This window comes from Epinephelus moara, chromosome 20 (genome assembly GCF_006386435.1).
Source record: "Epinephelus moara isolate mb chromosome 20, YSFRI_EMoa_1.0, whole genome shotgun sequence".
NCBI lineage: Eukaryota > Metazoa > Chordata > Actinopteri > Perciformes > Serranidae > Epinephelus > Epinephelus moara.
This window is the reverse complement of record NC_065525.1, coordinates 21,495,293-21,511,573: the sequence shown is the minus strand read 5'-3', so window position 1 is coordinate 21,511,573 and position 16,281 is coordinate 21,495,293. Positions and strand designations below refer to the sequence as shown.

Genomic DNA, 16,281 nt, shown 5'->3' with positions numbered 1-16,281 from the left:
TTGCTTCAACTTCACATCCAAATCTGAGTAAAAAAACTGTGACAATTGAGGTACAATTGGCTCTGTGTAGCTGGAGCAGAAGTTCAGTAATAAAACACCACTCGGGTTCACATCAGGCAGGCTGTTTTCATCCCCCTCCAGAGGTTTCTCCATCATTGCCCAGGTGAGCATTACATACACCCACAACACCACTACATGCCTCATTTCCACTGCATGGTACAACTCGACTCACTTTTTGTACCAGGTCCTTCTCTGTTTTTGTTTTCCACTATTGATAGTACTGTTAGGTTGAGCAGTATGTTCTTTAGTAGTCAAAGTAGTAGTTCATTCTTTCTTTTGGCTGCCTGGTAGTGGACGGGGCTTATTAATTAACCCAGAGGCTTACGTCTGATAAGGCTTTTTGGGTGGCAGCATCAGGAAGTGATTTTGGCCAGCCTTGAGAGGGAGAGACCTGACATCGGAGAAACTTTTGCCCGCTGACTGTATGAAATAATGGAGGTAGCTACCATGACACAAACCACTGGCTCGTGGACTCCCATTTTAAAGCCTCAAGTTCAGCATTTTGGCCATCGTTATCTTGGTATTTGGAGCCAGAGGTGACCAAATTTGGCTGAGAGGTGGAGCTGTGGAGGAGCAAGGGGTGAATCAGATTCGGATTCACAGACTGTAGTGACACCTTTCAGCACAATTTTAAGCCATAACAAAATATCAATACCCACCCCAGTGCAGTGTGGTTTTGCGGGCTGCCATTGGTTTTTTAATCTTGATCAAGAGAATAAAAAATTGTGGTCGCTATTCACGAAGCTTGGCTATTTAAAAATGGCGGAATTGTACAAGATGTCCCGTGGTTTGCAAGTGACAATTCTCTCTGCCCAATCAGTGGTCTGCAATGTTTCAACTCCACCTATTGGCTCAGCTCGCTTGGAACCTCAACCAAGTGCTAAAAAAAGAAAGTACCAGGGACTCATTCATTCATTTTCCATAACCGCTCATCCTGTTAGGGGTTGCGGGTGTGCTGGAGCCTATCCCAGCTGACACTGGGTGAGAGTTGGGGTACACCCTGGACAGGTTGTTGGACTATCACAGGACTAACACACAGAAACAAACAACCATTCACGCTCACATTCACACCTACGGGCAATTTGGAGTCACCAATTAACCTGCATGTCTTTGGACTGTGGGAGGAAGCCGGAGTACCTGGAGAAAACCCACGCTGACATGGGGAGAACATGCAGACGCCGCACAGATGGGCTCCCCCACCCTGGGTTCAAACCAGGGACCCTCTTGCTGTGAGGCGACAATGCTAACCACTGCACCACAGTGCTGCCAACCAGTACCACATTCTATCCACAACTTTTGCTGACTGAAAACCAAAAAAGATGAGTAGTTGAGTAGAGCGGAATGAGACCATGCAGTGGAAATGCGGCAATAGAGTCCCCACCAGAAGCAGAAAACCGGATGCTGTTAGAGCTGTTCATAAAAACAGAAAGCCTCCTGTCTCTACAAAACACAAATGAACAGAGGCCACACTCTCAAATCAGAGGAAAACTCCAAGACAGTGCTGCTCAGCTTCATGAGTATCCCCTCACTTGACCTGCTCCTGTCTCCCTGGGTAACTCTTTCAAAGGAGAGGGTACTTCCTGCTTGTATGCAGTCGTCTGGTTCGAGAACCAGTGCTGTATGTAGAGGTAAGGCCAGCTACACATGCAGCTGTATCTCCTGCAAGACCTTCAGCTTCTTCCCCACCAGAGAACGACATTCAGTGTCCCAAGCCCCTAACCTAAGACCAGTTTGCAAAAGGGCGACTCTACCAGGAGTCCCTAACCCAATAACACAGCTCCCAGGGTCACAAGGGCACGTTAACTCCCACCACCATCACAGTAGAGTGTCAATTCTCTGAGGGGGTCTGGTTTTATTGTTCAAAATTAAACTTGTAAACAGATTAAAAAAAAAAAAAAGCGCAGGTCCCTCTGGCACAGCACCTGGCCTCCTCTCTTTGTATCTCTCAAAAACAGTCTGTGAGGACATAACGTCTTTAATGTATCTCTGCTGCTCTCAGACAGGTTGAGTCAGCCTGCTAATATGACTCAGAACTTTAGATAATGCATCTGAAAATATCTGGTAATAGGTTCTCCTGATGGGAATGGGGGTAGATGGTAAAAACATATTTGACAGAGAGCTTATTATCTTAGTACTCCAGAGTACATGACTGCATAGGGGCAGAGACTTGAGTTTGTGCAGTGCATTTACTGTAACCTAATAGTGGCGGTACACAGGATCTGGAATATCGCCTACCCTTGTGAGAGGATAGGGGAACCGCCTCTCAGAGTTAAATAAACAGTGACAGGAGGAAGAGGAAAACAAACCACAGACTATCTCTCTATCTGTGAAACCCAGACTCTCTCCCTGAGCCCTCAGCACTCAGCAGATCAACCCCTCTCCATCCTTTTTCCTCTCCTCTCTCCCAGGAACGTGCCAAGACAAATATATAGGCTGGGTAAGGGACACATCGGAGTCAGAGAAAGGAGATAGCAATATAGTGAGGTGAATTCACAGACTTTCTTCCCATGTACAAAATCATAAATAGCTTCAGAGCAGCTCTAGTGAAATAAAAAGTTGCCAAATGTACAGGCCAGGTCGTGCTACAGTTTGTGCAGACACAAGGTTACATAAAAACTTCACACTGGTTTTGTCCCTTACCATAGACTTGGTGAAAGGTCTGGCCAGAGTGAAGAGAAAGGTCATCAGCCACCAGCTCCGGTGTATGGAGGTGTACATCATGTTCCCAGGATGCACTGCACTGGAGGTGACACCGTGAGGTGAGAGGCGGCGGTGGAGCTCGTTGCTGAAGAGGATGTTGCAGAGTTTGGCCCGATTGTAAGCCAGCATGGACCAGTACTCCTTCTTTGGAGGAGACAGCAGGGCCAAGTCCACCTTGGCACATGAGTCTAACAGGTCTGTGAACCTGAAACATAGTCCAGATCAAGAGTGGTTAGTGTGTGTGCGTGTGTGTGTGTGTACGTGTGTGTCCAGGCTCTCTACTGGCAGATGTGTGGTGCTGGCTGCATACAAATCAAAGATGTGACATGATGTTCTTTAATTGCCTGCGACAGAGCTGTTAAACTCCAGATGTTTGACAAGGCCCCTTAAACATTACACTACTCGTTGTGTTATTATGCAGTCACGCAATAACATCACAATACACGGGCATGGAAACTACACTCCCTGCGTGTCGTGTGTGTTTGTGTATGCGTGGGAGAAGGAGAGGTAGGCTCCAAACCGGCGGAACACATCCTACATATTAATCCAGTCATTAGAAAACAACCAATCAAAGTGTCACCTGGTTTCCTTGTTGTGATTTTACAAGCTCGCTGCCTCTTGTTTACTGTCGCCTTCCGCAACATCCTTGCTTGGCTAAATTACAACATCTGCAGGCTTTTCATTTCATGTGCTGCAACTTCATAACTACTTTAGCAAGTAGAGGTTGATAAATCAATTGCTTGAGCACCAAATGCGTTTTTTTCCCCCCAAATTCGTTCACGTTCTACTGAAGTTGTGTGTTACAACTGAATGTTTTACAATGATACTGCAATCAATGGATTACACTGCCAGATGATTCACTAAAAACTTGCATAATAAAACATAAAGATTTTGGTTAATGAAAATATCTTGTCCTACATAAAGGTATGGAGCCAGAGCTGCAGCTTAGATCTCTCAGAAGTAATTTCATTAAGGATATTATCTCCCCTTGTTTGGCCAGATCTGATGCAGTACGAGGGCAAAGTAAACCTGTATTGGGCCAATTCCACAGTAAGCCCCTGTGGTGGAAACTGATAAAGTGTCCAGCCATTACCCGCGTGTCCATCTCTCCCACCCACTGTCCCTTATAGGTCACCGCTTTACCAGCGGACAAGGGGCTTAGGGAATACAATATGCTGCCAGGTCAGGGGTCACACACGGCTTGTGAGGGGAGGCTAAGTGAATAAACGGGAAATCAGCTGAAACTGAAAATAACACAAACAAAAAAGGGAGCGACTTCAATAGATGTAATATAGGTCTGGAATGAGGTGGACAGAATGGAAGATGTAATATGAGATATTGTCTATTTTCGCTCCTTCTTCCCCTCCCTCTAGTCCGTGTCAGTGTGTAACTGACTCTCTCTGGTCCTGCCTAAGCCCCCTTTGAAGGGGTTAAAGCCACCACTGCTTGTAGAGGAGAGAAGGAAAGGTGAGACTATGTGTCGGGCAGGCAGTGAAGGAGAGAGAGGGAGCTGTAGGACAAAGAGTGAAGAGAACACCTGACCAGTCTTGGCCTTGCGATGTGTATGAATCGTACACGCTGTTCTGATAGCGGTTTTGTTTTCACACCACCAAAACTTGTGTGACCTCACTTGTTATTACTGTGTAGGCAAGTCTTGCATCAATCACATGCTGTCAATACTCCCTTCATGACATGCTTTCTTTCAATAAGCTTTTCCTACCCTCTCTTCCTCTTACTTTTCCTACAGCATGTAATAGCAGTGTGACCCCCGAGTGAATCTGAGTGTCAAACCATCCCCTCCGCTGCGCCTGTCCTCTCATGCATGGCGCTCTGTATAACATAACTCATACCCGGGCCCCTGTAATAGTGCTGCTGTTTGATCTGCTAGAATAACTCTGCGTATGTTCTCCTTGTCTCAGGTCACTCTGCCGAGCTCCAATCAATCACTCTGCTTGGCCGTCTGACTGACTGAAGACTGGATCAATGTCTCTCACACACACACACATGCATGCTCACTAACTCTGAAACACATGGCTCAGGGCTCGGGCTCACAGATCACTGCAAGACATCATGCCTGTCTACTGTATGACAAGGAAAACAGAAGCCTATGGACTGGAGTTAACAAAAAAGATGAACGTGAAGAACAATAGACAGCAGAAGGAGGGAAAAGAAGGGAGAAAGGGGCTGAGTCAGGGGGTCAGACAGAAAGGAGCAGATACTTGATCAAAGTTAATTTTAGCTGATAAGTCCATCCATCATGTTGATGATACGTTTAATTCACAGTGACAGCCTGTGGAGGGAAATGAGTTTTCAGTGAGTGAGGCTGTCATGTTTGACAATATGCATTAAGTCTGAGCTATCAGTTTGTGGTGAAAACTCGCCAATGTACTGTAGCGGCTGTAACTGCGCGACTGGAGCTGAAGAGTTGTTGGGCTACTGTGACGCAAATATGGCTGAACTGTGAATGATGGGAATATGGGGCTAACAACAGCATGGTGCTAAACAACATTCCCAGCCCTAACCCTTCTGCCAGGGTGTTTGGTTTCAATTACAGCAACCTGTGTGGAACATTTATGTGCCTTGAGTGTTGGAAGACACATTAGAAAAAGGTGGACGTCATCAAATATTAACTTGTTATCAGGAGCGGAGCGAGATGTTATAGGCATTCGGGCTCAGTCCAAACCTAGGGGGGGGTCCGGGGGGGTCTTATTCTTCTCCCATTTAACACAGCTATATGCTCTATTTTTCAAGCCACTTGAGATAATAGAATGCCTAAAAATCTGTGCATCATTCGGGGAAAAACATGAGCTGCCAAGGAAAAAAACATCCTTTTCCGTGTGCATCGTATTTTGTATCTAACTGTTCTCCAACTGTCTTCATCGTTTTAAAACCTGGCACAACAAATGTTGACGATGACTAATTTTCACTCCTGCCACCTAAAAATAGGCAAAAATTGTTTTGGTCATCTTGGGTATTTTTTGATAATGAGACATGGTTCACTAAACAACAAAAATGTGTCTAGGCTGGGCTGGTTAGTACAACATATTAAAGCCTCACCACTTCATTTATTTTCCGTAACCGCTTATCCTGTTGGGGGATCATGGGGGGGCTGGGCCCAGCTGACATTGGGCGAGAGGCAGGGTACACCCTGGACAGGTCGCCAGACTATCACAGGGCTGACACATAGAGACAGACAACCATTCACGCTTACATTCACACCTACGGACAATTTAGAGTCACCAATTAACCTGCATGTCTTTGGACTGTGGGAGGAAGCCGGAGTACCCGGAGAAAACCCACGCTGACACGGGGAGAACATGCAAACTCCACATAGAAGGGCTCCCCCACCCTGGGGTTTGAAACCCTCCACCCACAGTTCAAACCTGAAACCCTCTTGCTGTGAGGCGACAATGCTAACCACTGCAATGCCGCTCCCATTTAAATCCATCCCATAATAATCTGGATTGCTCTAATTACAAATAAAGGATCCCCAACAAGGCTGAGTAAATGTGGTCTTCAGTACTCTGAATTCAATATTAGGCCAACAGAAAAACACTTCCTAAATTATATGAGATTACTTTAGGGAATAGCATTGACTCTGGGCTTTTGAGAAAACATTTGGGGCCGGAGCCCCAAATCTCTGTTAGTGGAAGCTTATCCTAAAATAGGGAAATAAATCTTTGCAAGTGGTGAGCAGCACAGTGGTGCAGTAGTTAGCATTGTTGTCAGGGTTCCTGGTTCGAACTTGAGGTGGGGGATCCCTTCTGTGCGGAGTTTGCATGTTCTCGCAGTGGCAGAGTGGGTTTTCTCCGGGTACTCCGGCTTCCTCCCACAGTCCAAAGGCATCCAGGTTAATTGGTGACTCTTAATTTGCAGTAGGTGTGAATGTGAGTTTGAATGGTTGTCTGTCTCTATGTGTCAGCCCTGTGATAGTCTGTCCTGTCCAGGGTGTACCCTGCCTCTCGCTCAATGTCAGCTGGGATAGGCTCCATCCCCCCTGCGACCACTAACAGGATAAGCAGTTACAGAAAATGAATGAAGTGGTGAGACTTTAATATGTTGTACTAACCAGCCCAGCCTAGACAAATTTTTGTTGTTTAGTGAACCATGTCTCATTATCAAAAAATACCCAAGATGACCTACTCTGAAAAGGAGAAAATAAGATTAAATCATAACTGATATAAAGTTAATTTAAAGGTATACTTGGCAGGAACTGTGCGTTACTATTTGTAAACAGTATCACCAGCAAAGGTAAAAGTGAAAGCCAACCCCAGCTTTGACCACTTTGCATTTCACCTCACTTTATTGGCATTTTTTCAGCGCTGTGTCCATGATTTTCATAGCTTCCTCTTGGATGCGAGCTGCTTAGTGCCAGTCTGACACCTGGTTGCTACCTTTTATAAAGTCCCAACCTCACCTCATCTCCATAAACATCCTGAACTTCACAAAATAATAATAAAAAATAAATATGCAGGCAGAGATAAATATCTATAGATAAATGCACCGCCACACACTTCTAGTGGGACATAAGTGATGATTGAGAGGGATTACAGTTTTATGAGTCTATACATTGTCTTTTTAGGAAAATCCTGCATCGTATACCTTTAATGTAACCACATAGAATGTGGCCAAAAGATTGGCTAATTACATTTTGGAATTTGTCTTGCATTATTACTTTTCTTATATATGTTGCACAAAACCAGTTCTACATGAATAACCTGTGAAAAGAAATGTATATTTTCTTTGCACATCTTTATTAAGAAGGACGAGGATCATTCTATCTAAAAAAATGCACAGGTATTGCTTATTATTTATTTAAACTAAACAAAAAAAAAAAAACCCATTTAATTTTAAATTCTATAAGCTTCATTAAGTAGTCTTCTCCTGAGACCATGTAAATAAACTAATACTTTTGTTAAAATGCCTGGTTTACTGTCTTTACCTGTGGGACTCGGAAGATACCACCACAACACGGGCGGGGGCTGAGCGGCGCAGCACGTCCTGTAGGCACTGTACAAGCAGGAAGTGACCTAGATGGCAGATCTGGAAGGTGGACTCCAGGCCGTCCTCCGTCAAGCTCCAGGGCTGAGTGCACACTGCTGCGTTACACACCAGAATGTGAATGGGCCTGAGGGGAGGGAGAGGGCGGAAAATAAAACAAGTTTGATTGTTTATTGATTATAAGTGAAAACAAAGACGACACAGATGCATAAAAAGGGGATTTTCATTCCATATTAGGCCGAAGAGGAGGTAAGGAGAGACAGGGAGGAGGAATAAAAAAAGAAGATGGAATAGTGAGAAGCAAAGGCAGAGAAAGGAAACAGGGTGTCTTATTCCACAGTGTGGTAGACTTTAGAGGTCTTCAGAGACAGAGCATCAGTAACGCTGATATGATACAGAGGTTTCCAGTGCAAGTCCCCGTGGCTCGACAGGTACTGTAGATACTGAATACAGCTGGCTGGAATCCAGGAGCAACAACACATTGAAAAGCAATCTCAAACCGTTTCAACACACAAGGGTGGTGGAAGTAATGGGTGTTGATACAGGCTCTGTGTAACTACTCTGAGTAACCAAACCCACCAACACATCGACTTGGAAAAGGCTGGGCAGAAGAGAGCAGATCAAAGGAAATACACTCACAAGGCATGATATAAAAAACAACTGGCTTAATTCAGGGGCCAATAAAAAAAAAAAGGCTTTAATGCAGACACGCAACGCATTTCCATTCTCGCAGACTTCGTGTGGGCGAGTGAGTAACACTCCCTGCTCGCGTGCCACTGAATGGAGATTGCTGGATTGGTCAGGGCAGTGAGAGATCCTTGTCGGTGACAGCGTCGCTCCAGCGAGCTTGAAACCACAGTAACACAGCCGAACAATCCAAACACACCCCACCAATTTTTAATTTCTTCCATTAGAATTAATTATGAGGCCGAAGGCAATTTGTGTACCCTGTGTTTAAGACTGCCTACTGGATTAATTAAAAACTGGATGCTGGAAAATTAATGTGTGAATTGTTATGCCTTGCTATAATGAGCCATCCCATGCTATTACATAGGAGTGTACTGTACGATCACCTTCAGGCCTCCGAACACACAAGGTTCATTAAAGAGCACAAACCTAGTCACAAGTCAACTTAAAGAATGCCAACCTCAGCACATTATCAACAGAGCACACACTAGCAGTGAGATAGTAACATTTCCACCCAAAATACAAAAAGGTAAGGACGCCTAACATAATTGTGCAGTAGGGGGAAAAATAAAGGTGAATAAATGACCTCTGTGACCTTCACTTACACCTGATAAAACAAGATAGAGGAGTAAAACACCACAGTTGCTGTAATGTCAAGTACTGCTCTGAAATAAAAAACAAAACACGTTGGTTGTTTTTGGCCCAGTGTTCCCCTGTCTAATAGAGCGTGAAGTACAGTAACATTGTGCTATACAAGGCAAAACTCTCGGGTCTGTTACTGATGTACTGACTCGAAGCTGCACAATAACACCACAGGCATGAACTCTTGACCTAACTTTCCAACCTTTCATTGTAGCTGTTGTTTAAAACTAATCCTTATGTCAGTTACACCTCTTTAGGATTTACATGTGTGTCCGTTTTTGTGACCTTACACTATAGAAAAAAAAACAGCATGTCACTCAAACCATATCATAAATTTGTGATCAAAAAACTCCAATAACCAACTTTTCTCTGGCCGGTAGAGCGATTTCCCCCACGCAGCTCAGATGGTCCTCTGGTGAGTCTGCTTGTAATGTAAAAGGCCTGTTAATTCAACTGCCCACCAGTTAGTCCCTCTCTCATAAGCGCAGGTCTAATGAATGTCTTTAATAGGCCTATTGCCGCGTACCACAGTCCCTCTTTCCACATTAAGACCTCACACAACACTGTGTGCACTGTGCAATCTCAGCGCTGGTCAAACGAGGGTGTTAACTACCAAACAGGGAGACATCAGTTTATATATTTACTTTAAATAACCCCCCTGGGTATGACCCCTGACCTCTATGATAATGTGGGCCAGCAGGAAGAGATTGCCTGTGTGAGCTGGGCTCAGACTACTGGTCATTAACACTGCACTTTATTGGCAACAGGAAAACTGGCACTGGCAACAAACATATGGATATGTGCACACCGCTCATCGAGGGCTGCAACTAATGATTATTTTCATTATCGATTAATCTGCAGAGTATTTTCTCGGTTAGTCGTTTGGTCTATAAAATGTCAGAAAATGTCCATCACAGTGTCTTAAAGGAATACTTCACCTGCAAAATGAACATTTGTGAATCAATTAGTCGTGCCGTGTTACTTTTAACCTGTGAAAAAAGCTTACCAACATGCCATAAAAAACGGCAAACATATTGCTTGTTTGAGGACCACGTTTAACAACAGCAAAACAATACGAAAACATCAGTTTATGAACTCTCATACAACTCATGCAGTTGTCTCATTTATCCTGTCGTATGCTCAGTACTTCCCAAACCAATGCATTTTTGCTAAAACATTCATATTTACAACTGAACTGAAGGTGAAACTTATGTACACTCTTCAAAGCCAGACTCCAATACTAAGGTTTTTTAGCAAAAACGCATGTGTTTGGGAAGTACTGAGCATACGACTGGATAAATGAGACTTGGATAATACTGCACGAGTTGTGTGAGAGTTTGTAAACAGATGTTTTGATATAGTTTTGCTTTTGCCATTGCAACGGTGGCCCCAGTCAATCCATAAATCAGTGTGATCGCCATTTTCCATGGAAGCATGCAAGGAAAACTTTTCATTCACAATTTCAAGGTAACACAGCATGACAAATTCATATATAAATGGTCATTTTGTGGATGAAGGATCCCTTTAAATCCAAAGATACTAAGTTTGAAATGATATACAGAGAAATGCAGGAAATTTTTCTCCTGCATATCTAATGCTAATGCTAATCTTTTCGAGGCTAAAAGCAGCATTTTCTGCTATTTTTGCCTGAAAAATTACTTTAACATTTAATTGATTATCAAAATAGTTGTTGTTTTTTCTGTCGATCAACCGACCAATTGTTAACAATCACTAAATGGTGCAGCTCTACACTCTGCACATACCTGTTAAGTGTGCAAAGACACCCAACAATCTGACAGAGTTAGGGTCACCATGACGCAAACACTAATGTGATCTGGCCTGCGTGCATTCACACAGACCACCTGCTACAAATAATATGCTTGAAATTAGACCAGGATAAATGCAGTTTAAAAAAATCACAGGTGAAAAGAAATTGCATGTGTTAATTACCGACCGTTCAGTAGAAATTGTATTAGGGGCATTCTGTCAACGCTGTCCTCCATCAATTACATCCCAATGAAATTGCACTGCATTCAACAATATCAATATCCAGGTAATTTCATTTCAAAGGACAGGCAATTAAAGCAGAATCGGGGTCAATGGAACACAAAGCAGCGTGAAAGCCACTGACTAAAGCACTTAAAAGCAAGGGAGTGAGAAACGAGAGAAGGAAAAGAAAAAGACTCTGATTACATTTCACCTGTCAATGACACGCTGCAGGAGCATTATTGTGCGTGTGTGTATGAGTGTGTTTGTCTCTGTGTGTTTACAAAACTGCGTGTGAGCGCGTCTGCGTGTCCGTGCATGTATGCACATGTATGTGCGTATTGTGTGCGCGCACTCCTATGTGTGTTATGCCTGAAGACATACGTGCAGTAATAGAGTGGTGGTAGACTCAGACAGCTGCCCAGTGCCATTCACAGCTCAGAGCTCCCAGCCTCCACTCTGCTCTGTTCGCCTTCTGATGAGAATTAATGTACTCTGACGTCCCCTGGGACTCCCCCACTCCCCCCCCAACAGCACAGCTAATGAAGAAATACAACCTTGCCAAAATACTGAGGTAGAGAGAGCGAGAGAGACAGAGAAAGACTGAGAGACAACATGAGAGAAGGAGAAAGAGAGAGAACGGCTGATGCAGATAAACAAATTGCAAAAAGGGATATGTAAAAAAAAAAAAAAAACCAGAAGAGAGGTTCAGGGGACAGTAGGCTTAAAGGGAGGTTAATATACTTCAGAGTGGATGGGAGGGATATATGTAAGAGATGGGAGGGAGCTATAGGAGGCAGGGAGAGGGAAGCCACCGTGAGGTTTGGCTGTGACCCAAGACACGTGTCCTGGATGGCCATACCCTGCCCCAGGGCTGCTACGGGCAATGACTGCCTTGCCTCTCCCCAAGGGGCTCCCCTGACACCAACACCCTCACACACACACACACACACACACACACACACACACACACACACTCTCCTGCCTAGACACCTGCGGGTGGATGAGCAGTATGGATGACAGAATACATGACCCCAAAATAGCAACTGTGCGACCGACCACGGGACGCAAGACACATGCGGTAAAAGCTGACCACCACAAAATAAGTGTCATAAAGTCTGGTAGTCTGTTTCCACCAATGTCAAGCAAATCGACACAAATACACACACTTACTCCTGGGGCCTTGTCCATATGGTGTCCATCAGTAACAGTTTGAATGTCCTTTAAGTGTAGTGTATGGGGGAAGTCATGGTGGTGAATACAGTGATCGGCCTGAATGAGAATCCTCATTGCTTCTTAGTTATTTGTGTTTTTATTCCCCTATTTCCATTTCTTTCTCTTTCTGAGTAGGTAGAATAAAAAAAAATCTGACAGTTGAAATGCGACTGATGGCTACTTAAGTTGGCTTTGAATAACTGAGCGACAGTGTCTCGATTTGTTAGTTGGGCGTGCTGCCATATGTTTGATTTAAGAGCAGCTCTGCCCCTGTCTCTTCCCAGCGAAGCCTCTCCTGTCTTCTGATGGTCTTTTACATCCAAATGGATCCAAAAGGTTATTCAAAGCAAGTATTTTTAAAACAGCTACCTAGGATATTGAAGAGACCAGGCTAACCCTGTTTGCAGCCCATACACATCACTGCAACATTGCATAGAGCAATTTCAAAACTTAAAAGCAAACTTCAGCACAAGTCATAGCGACACGCACTGACCCGGTGTTTTGCAAGTTTAGATTTTGGTTCATCTCAAGAGATTTCACCTCTACTCTCCTACTAAAACTTAGGTAAACAATCGAAAGAATGGCAGAGAGAAAAATCCAGCTTAGATTTTGGTTAATACTCACAGTTTCTTTGCCGTGTAAGACTCAGCAAACTCCTTGACACTGCGGAGAGAGGCCAGGTCGCACATCATGGCTTCTACTCTTGCTTTGTGCTGTGAAGACAGGAAACACAAAAGTACAACTGTAATAGCAAGAAGCAACAGTATCACCACCATTAGTTTGTTTATATGTTTTTTACAAACTACCACAGTTATCTTCACTGTCATTTCCTTCAAAAAAAAAAAGGAAGAGTCATCACAAATTTCAGGTTCACATGATAGGAAAAAAAGGTGTGATGTTACACCCTGTTTGATTTAACAGGTCTCCCCGGCAACAAAAAGGATCTAAGGCTCTCCATATGTGTGAATGGTAAAAACATCTGTCCGTCCGTGCTCTTCTTGATCTTTTTTCCTAATTAAAACTTTTTTGGGGAGTTTTCCCTGTCTCCAAATCAAGGGTGTAAGGATAAAGGATGGCGTACACGGCACAGACTGTAAAGCCATCTGAAGCAAATCTGCTAATTTGTCATTTGTGACTTTGGGCTATTTAAACAAAATTCTTCGCCTGGACTATTACTTTCATTCAGACCGGGAAAAACTATGTGAGAAGAGCAATGACATGAAGTCATAGTCCTGTCTAAACACTCCTGAAGAACTCCATAGCTTTTGACTGCGTGTTCTCAGCACGTGCGTGTGTGCGTGTGTGTGTGTATGTGTGGCTCATCTTCCGCCATATGTTAGGAGACAGGGTGAGGATAGAAGAGGAGAAGGGAAAGATAAATGACTTAAGAAGTGAATGCATAGCTGCATTTACACACTAAGGAAGACAGGCTAAATATTCATCATCCTCTCCGTCCCACTGTAGCGCTCTGCTGCGGGGCAAAGGCCTCAGCAGAGACGCACGCAGGCCTAAAGGAGCACATCTCTTTAATAACAGCGTACCACCATGTTTTTTTTGTCTGTGATAAAGCGTGTCAACTTAGACTCTCCCCCCATCTTGCTCTCTTCTACATCTTTATCAGCACAGTTCCCCTCAACAGACAAACCAGGTTCAATCTCCCTAAAACACATGAGTTCACGCAGGCCGCAGTGTGTGAGAGCGTGCAGCGTGAACCGAGGTGTTCCGTTCAGACTGACGCTCCATTAGACTCATCCCTCATGTTGGAGAGGGAATAAGAGTGAGATATTGCTCCCGGCTGGGCTCTAGCTTCAGTAGCACCAGGTATTCCTGATGCTACCTCTCCCCTTCGTCCTGCCCGCCATCCCTGAGGAACGCTGTCAGCTCACATTACACCCCGGAACAGCGTTCAGCGTTCCGCTCTCCATCCACCACCACCAGCACCAGCACCACTGCTGCTGCTCCCCTGTCATCCTTTTCCCCTGATCTGATCTCCAGTCTGTGGGCGTCATATGGGAATGTCTTTCCTCTGTGTGTCTGTCTCCACAGAGCTAAGTGTACATGACACTCACAGCAAGGACGCTCCATGGAGCAGTGAGCACAAAGAAAACAAGAAAGGGTTAAGAGCGCCTTCTGATGGAAATGTGATTCTTCAGGCATTTTACAGACACCTTAACTGCCCCGGGGTGTATTTATACATGCATACACAGGCACACGCACACCCCCACACACACACACAACAAATTCAGTGTTGTGACTCAAGGGTAAAACCACGCTATCACGCCATTATCTATGCCTGAATTATTCTCTTGATGCTACTCTATACCGTTATATGGATGCTATTACAAAGCATTAAAGGGCTGATTATGGCTATTATAGGTATGATTATAGGGTACCTGCTTATATGATCTGCACACAGCAGTAATCACAGGTGAGAGGAGACAACTGTCTAATTTAATGACTTGTATGTGCAGCATTCACACTCCTCACCACTTTTACATAGTACACATGCATAGAAATGCAGGTAAAGTAGCTGTGAATGAAATATCTGTCACCAATTCTTACAAGTGTGAGATGTGTAATATGATGAGAAAACTTTATGGTATTAATGTGCGGGAATCAGTTGCTCATATGAAATGGAGAATTGAATTTTACAGCAAGAAAAATTAGACGTTACTTCCAAACAAGGTCAGAGCAGGGAACAGTGTGGTAATTAACAGGTCAGTATAAGGCCTCCGCAACAGGGTAGCCCTCCATGAGTGTATGACCAGCAGAGAAGATGAGAGCAGGTGTCAGCTTGACGAACACATATCCCCTTCTCTAGAGACAGGGGGGGAAAGGGAAGGAGAGCTGGAGTAATGGGAGACCAGAGGGAGGATAGAGGGGGGTTGAAGGGGGGCCACTGGAGCAAATCCAGCAGGGAGAAGGTGAGCAGCCTGCCTGCCCGTCTACCCTCCCCCTGCAGATTGAAGTCTTGCGAAGAAAATAAAGTTTATTGCCTGGAAAGAGGGGGGAAAAAGCATGTAAAAAGCATTAAAGCGATGGAGGTGAACAATTAGACAGATGGCCAGGTTTTGGAAGGAGAAGAGGAAAAAAAGGGTAGAAAAAGAGAGGAAGAACGCACGGACGCAATCGTTCAGGGTTTTTATGAGGACCCTGACAACTCCTGGTCTCTTCAAGGGCGAAGGAAAAGTGAGAGGCAGCGAAGCCTCTCTGGTTAACTCCGGAGTAATCGCTGAGTGTGCAACACCACAGAGCTCGGCTCGGGGTGACAGAGCTTACCGCCCCCAGCTACACACAACCTATCGCTCCATCTCAATGCAAAAGGCTAATTATGAATGAAACACGCGTGTAAATAAGCTTTACAGCTTGAAAACTAGAAAGTGCAGCAACTGTGTGTCCATCTTCATGACTGCGCATCCACAAAAGAGCAAGTGTGGGACAGAGAGCAGCAAGGTCACCATGATGTGGGCATCAGATCCCTCAGCACCTCCACTCCTGCCGCCTTCTCTCACCTTCCACCCCCACTTCCAGCCATCACCAAAGAGAACAGCTGTCTGTAACACAACAATGACCTTTTCGACTTTCACTATGTGGAAGGGAAGAAGGGAAGAAGGGAACTAAGAGCGAGTATGGAGAGCCAAAGTGCTGTGCGAGTGACGGAAGTTGGCCTCTGCAGAGGTTCTCCTCGCCTCTCTCGGTGTTTTCCACGTGTGTTGGGGAATGACATGTGGTCACTGCTGTGGAGACAGAGTGGAGCGATGGAGGGGGAAGAGCCCTAATACAATTATAACTGGGGCCATCCAATCCAATAAAATGAAGAGGTATTAGAGCAGGGGAGCCCCATCCTGTTCAATAAGACACTGGACCACTCTACTAACTCTTAAAACACACACATGTAGGCATACTCACACACGCACACACAGGTACACACACTTCGCTGACCCCTTTAATAGCATAGCAGCCACCCCTAATGGACGCAAGCAAGTGGAA

General features: G+C 44.6%; 1 protein-coding gene across 1 annotated transcript in view; it reads right to left on the bottom strand.

The window, feature by feature from the left end:
* wwox (WW domain containing oxidoreductase) overlaps positions 1-16,281 on the bottom strand; it is a 162,357-nt gene that overhangs the window by 102,243 nt on the left and 43,833 nt on the right. Inside the window, exons 6-8 of the mRNA XM_050073135.1 lie at positions 12,916-13,004; positions 7,703-7,888; positions 2,701-2,965 (exon numbers count right to left, since the gene is read on the bottom strand). Of these exons, the coding sequence (XP_049929092.1) occupies positions 2,701-2,965; positions 7,703-7,888; positions 12,916-13,004 (540 nt within the window). The remainder of the gene's footprint in view (positions 1-2,700; positions 2,966-7,702; positions 7,889-12,915; positions 13,005-16,281) is intronic.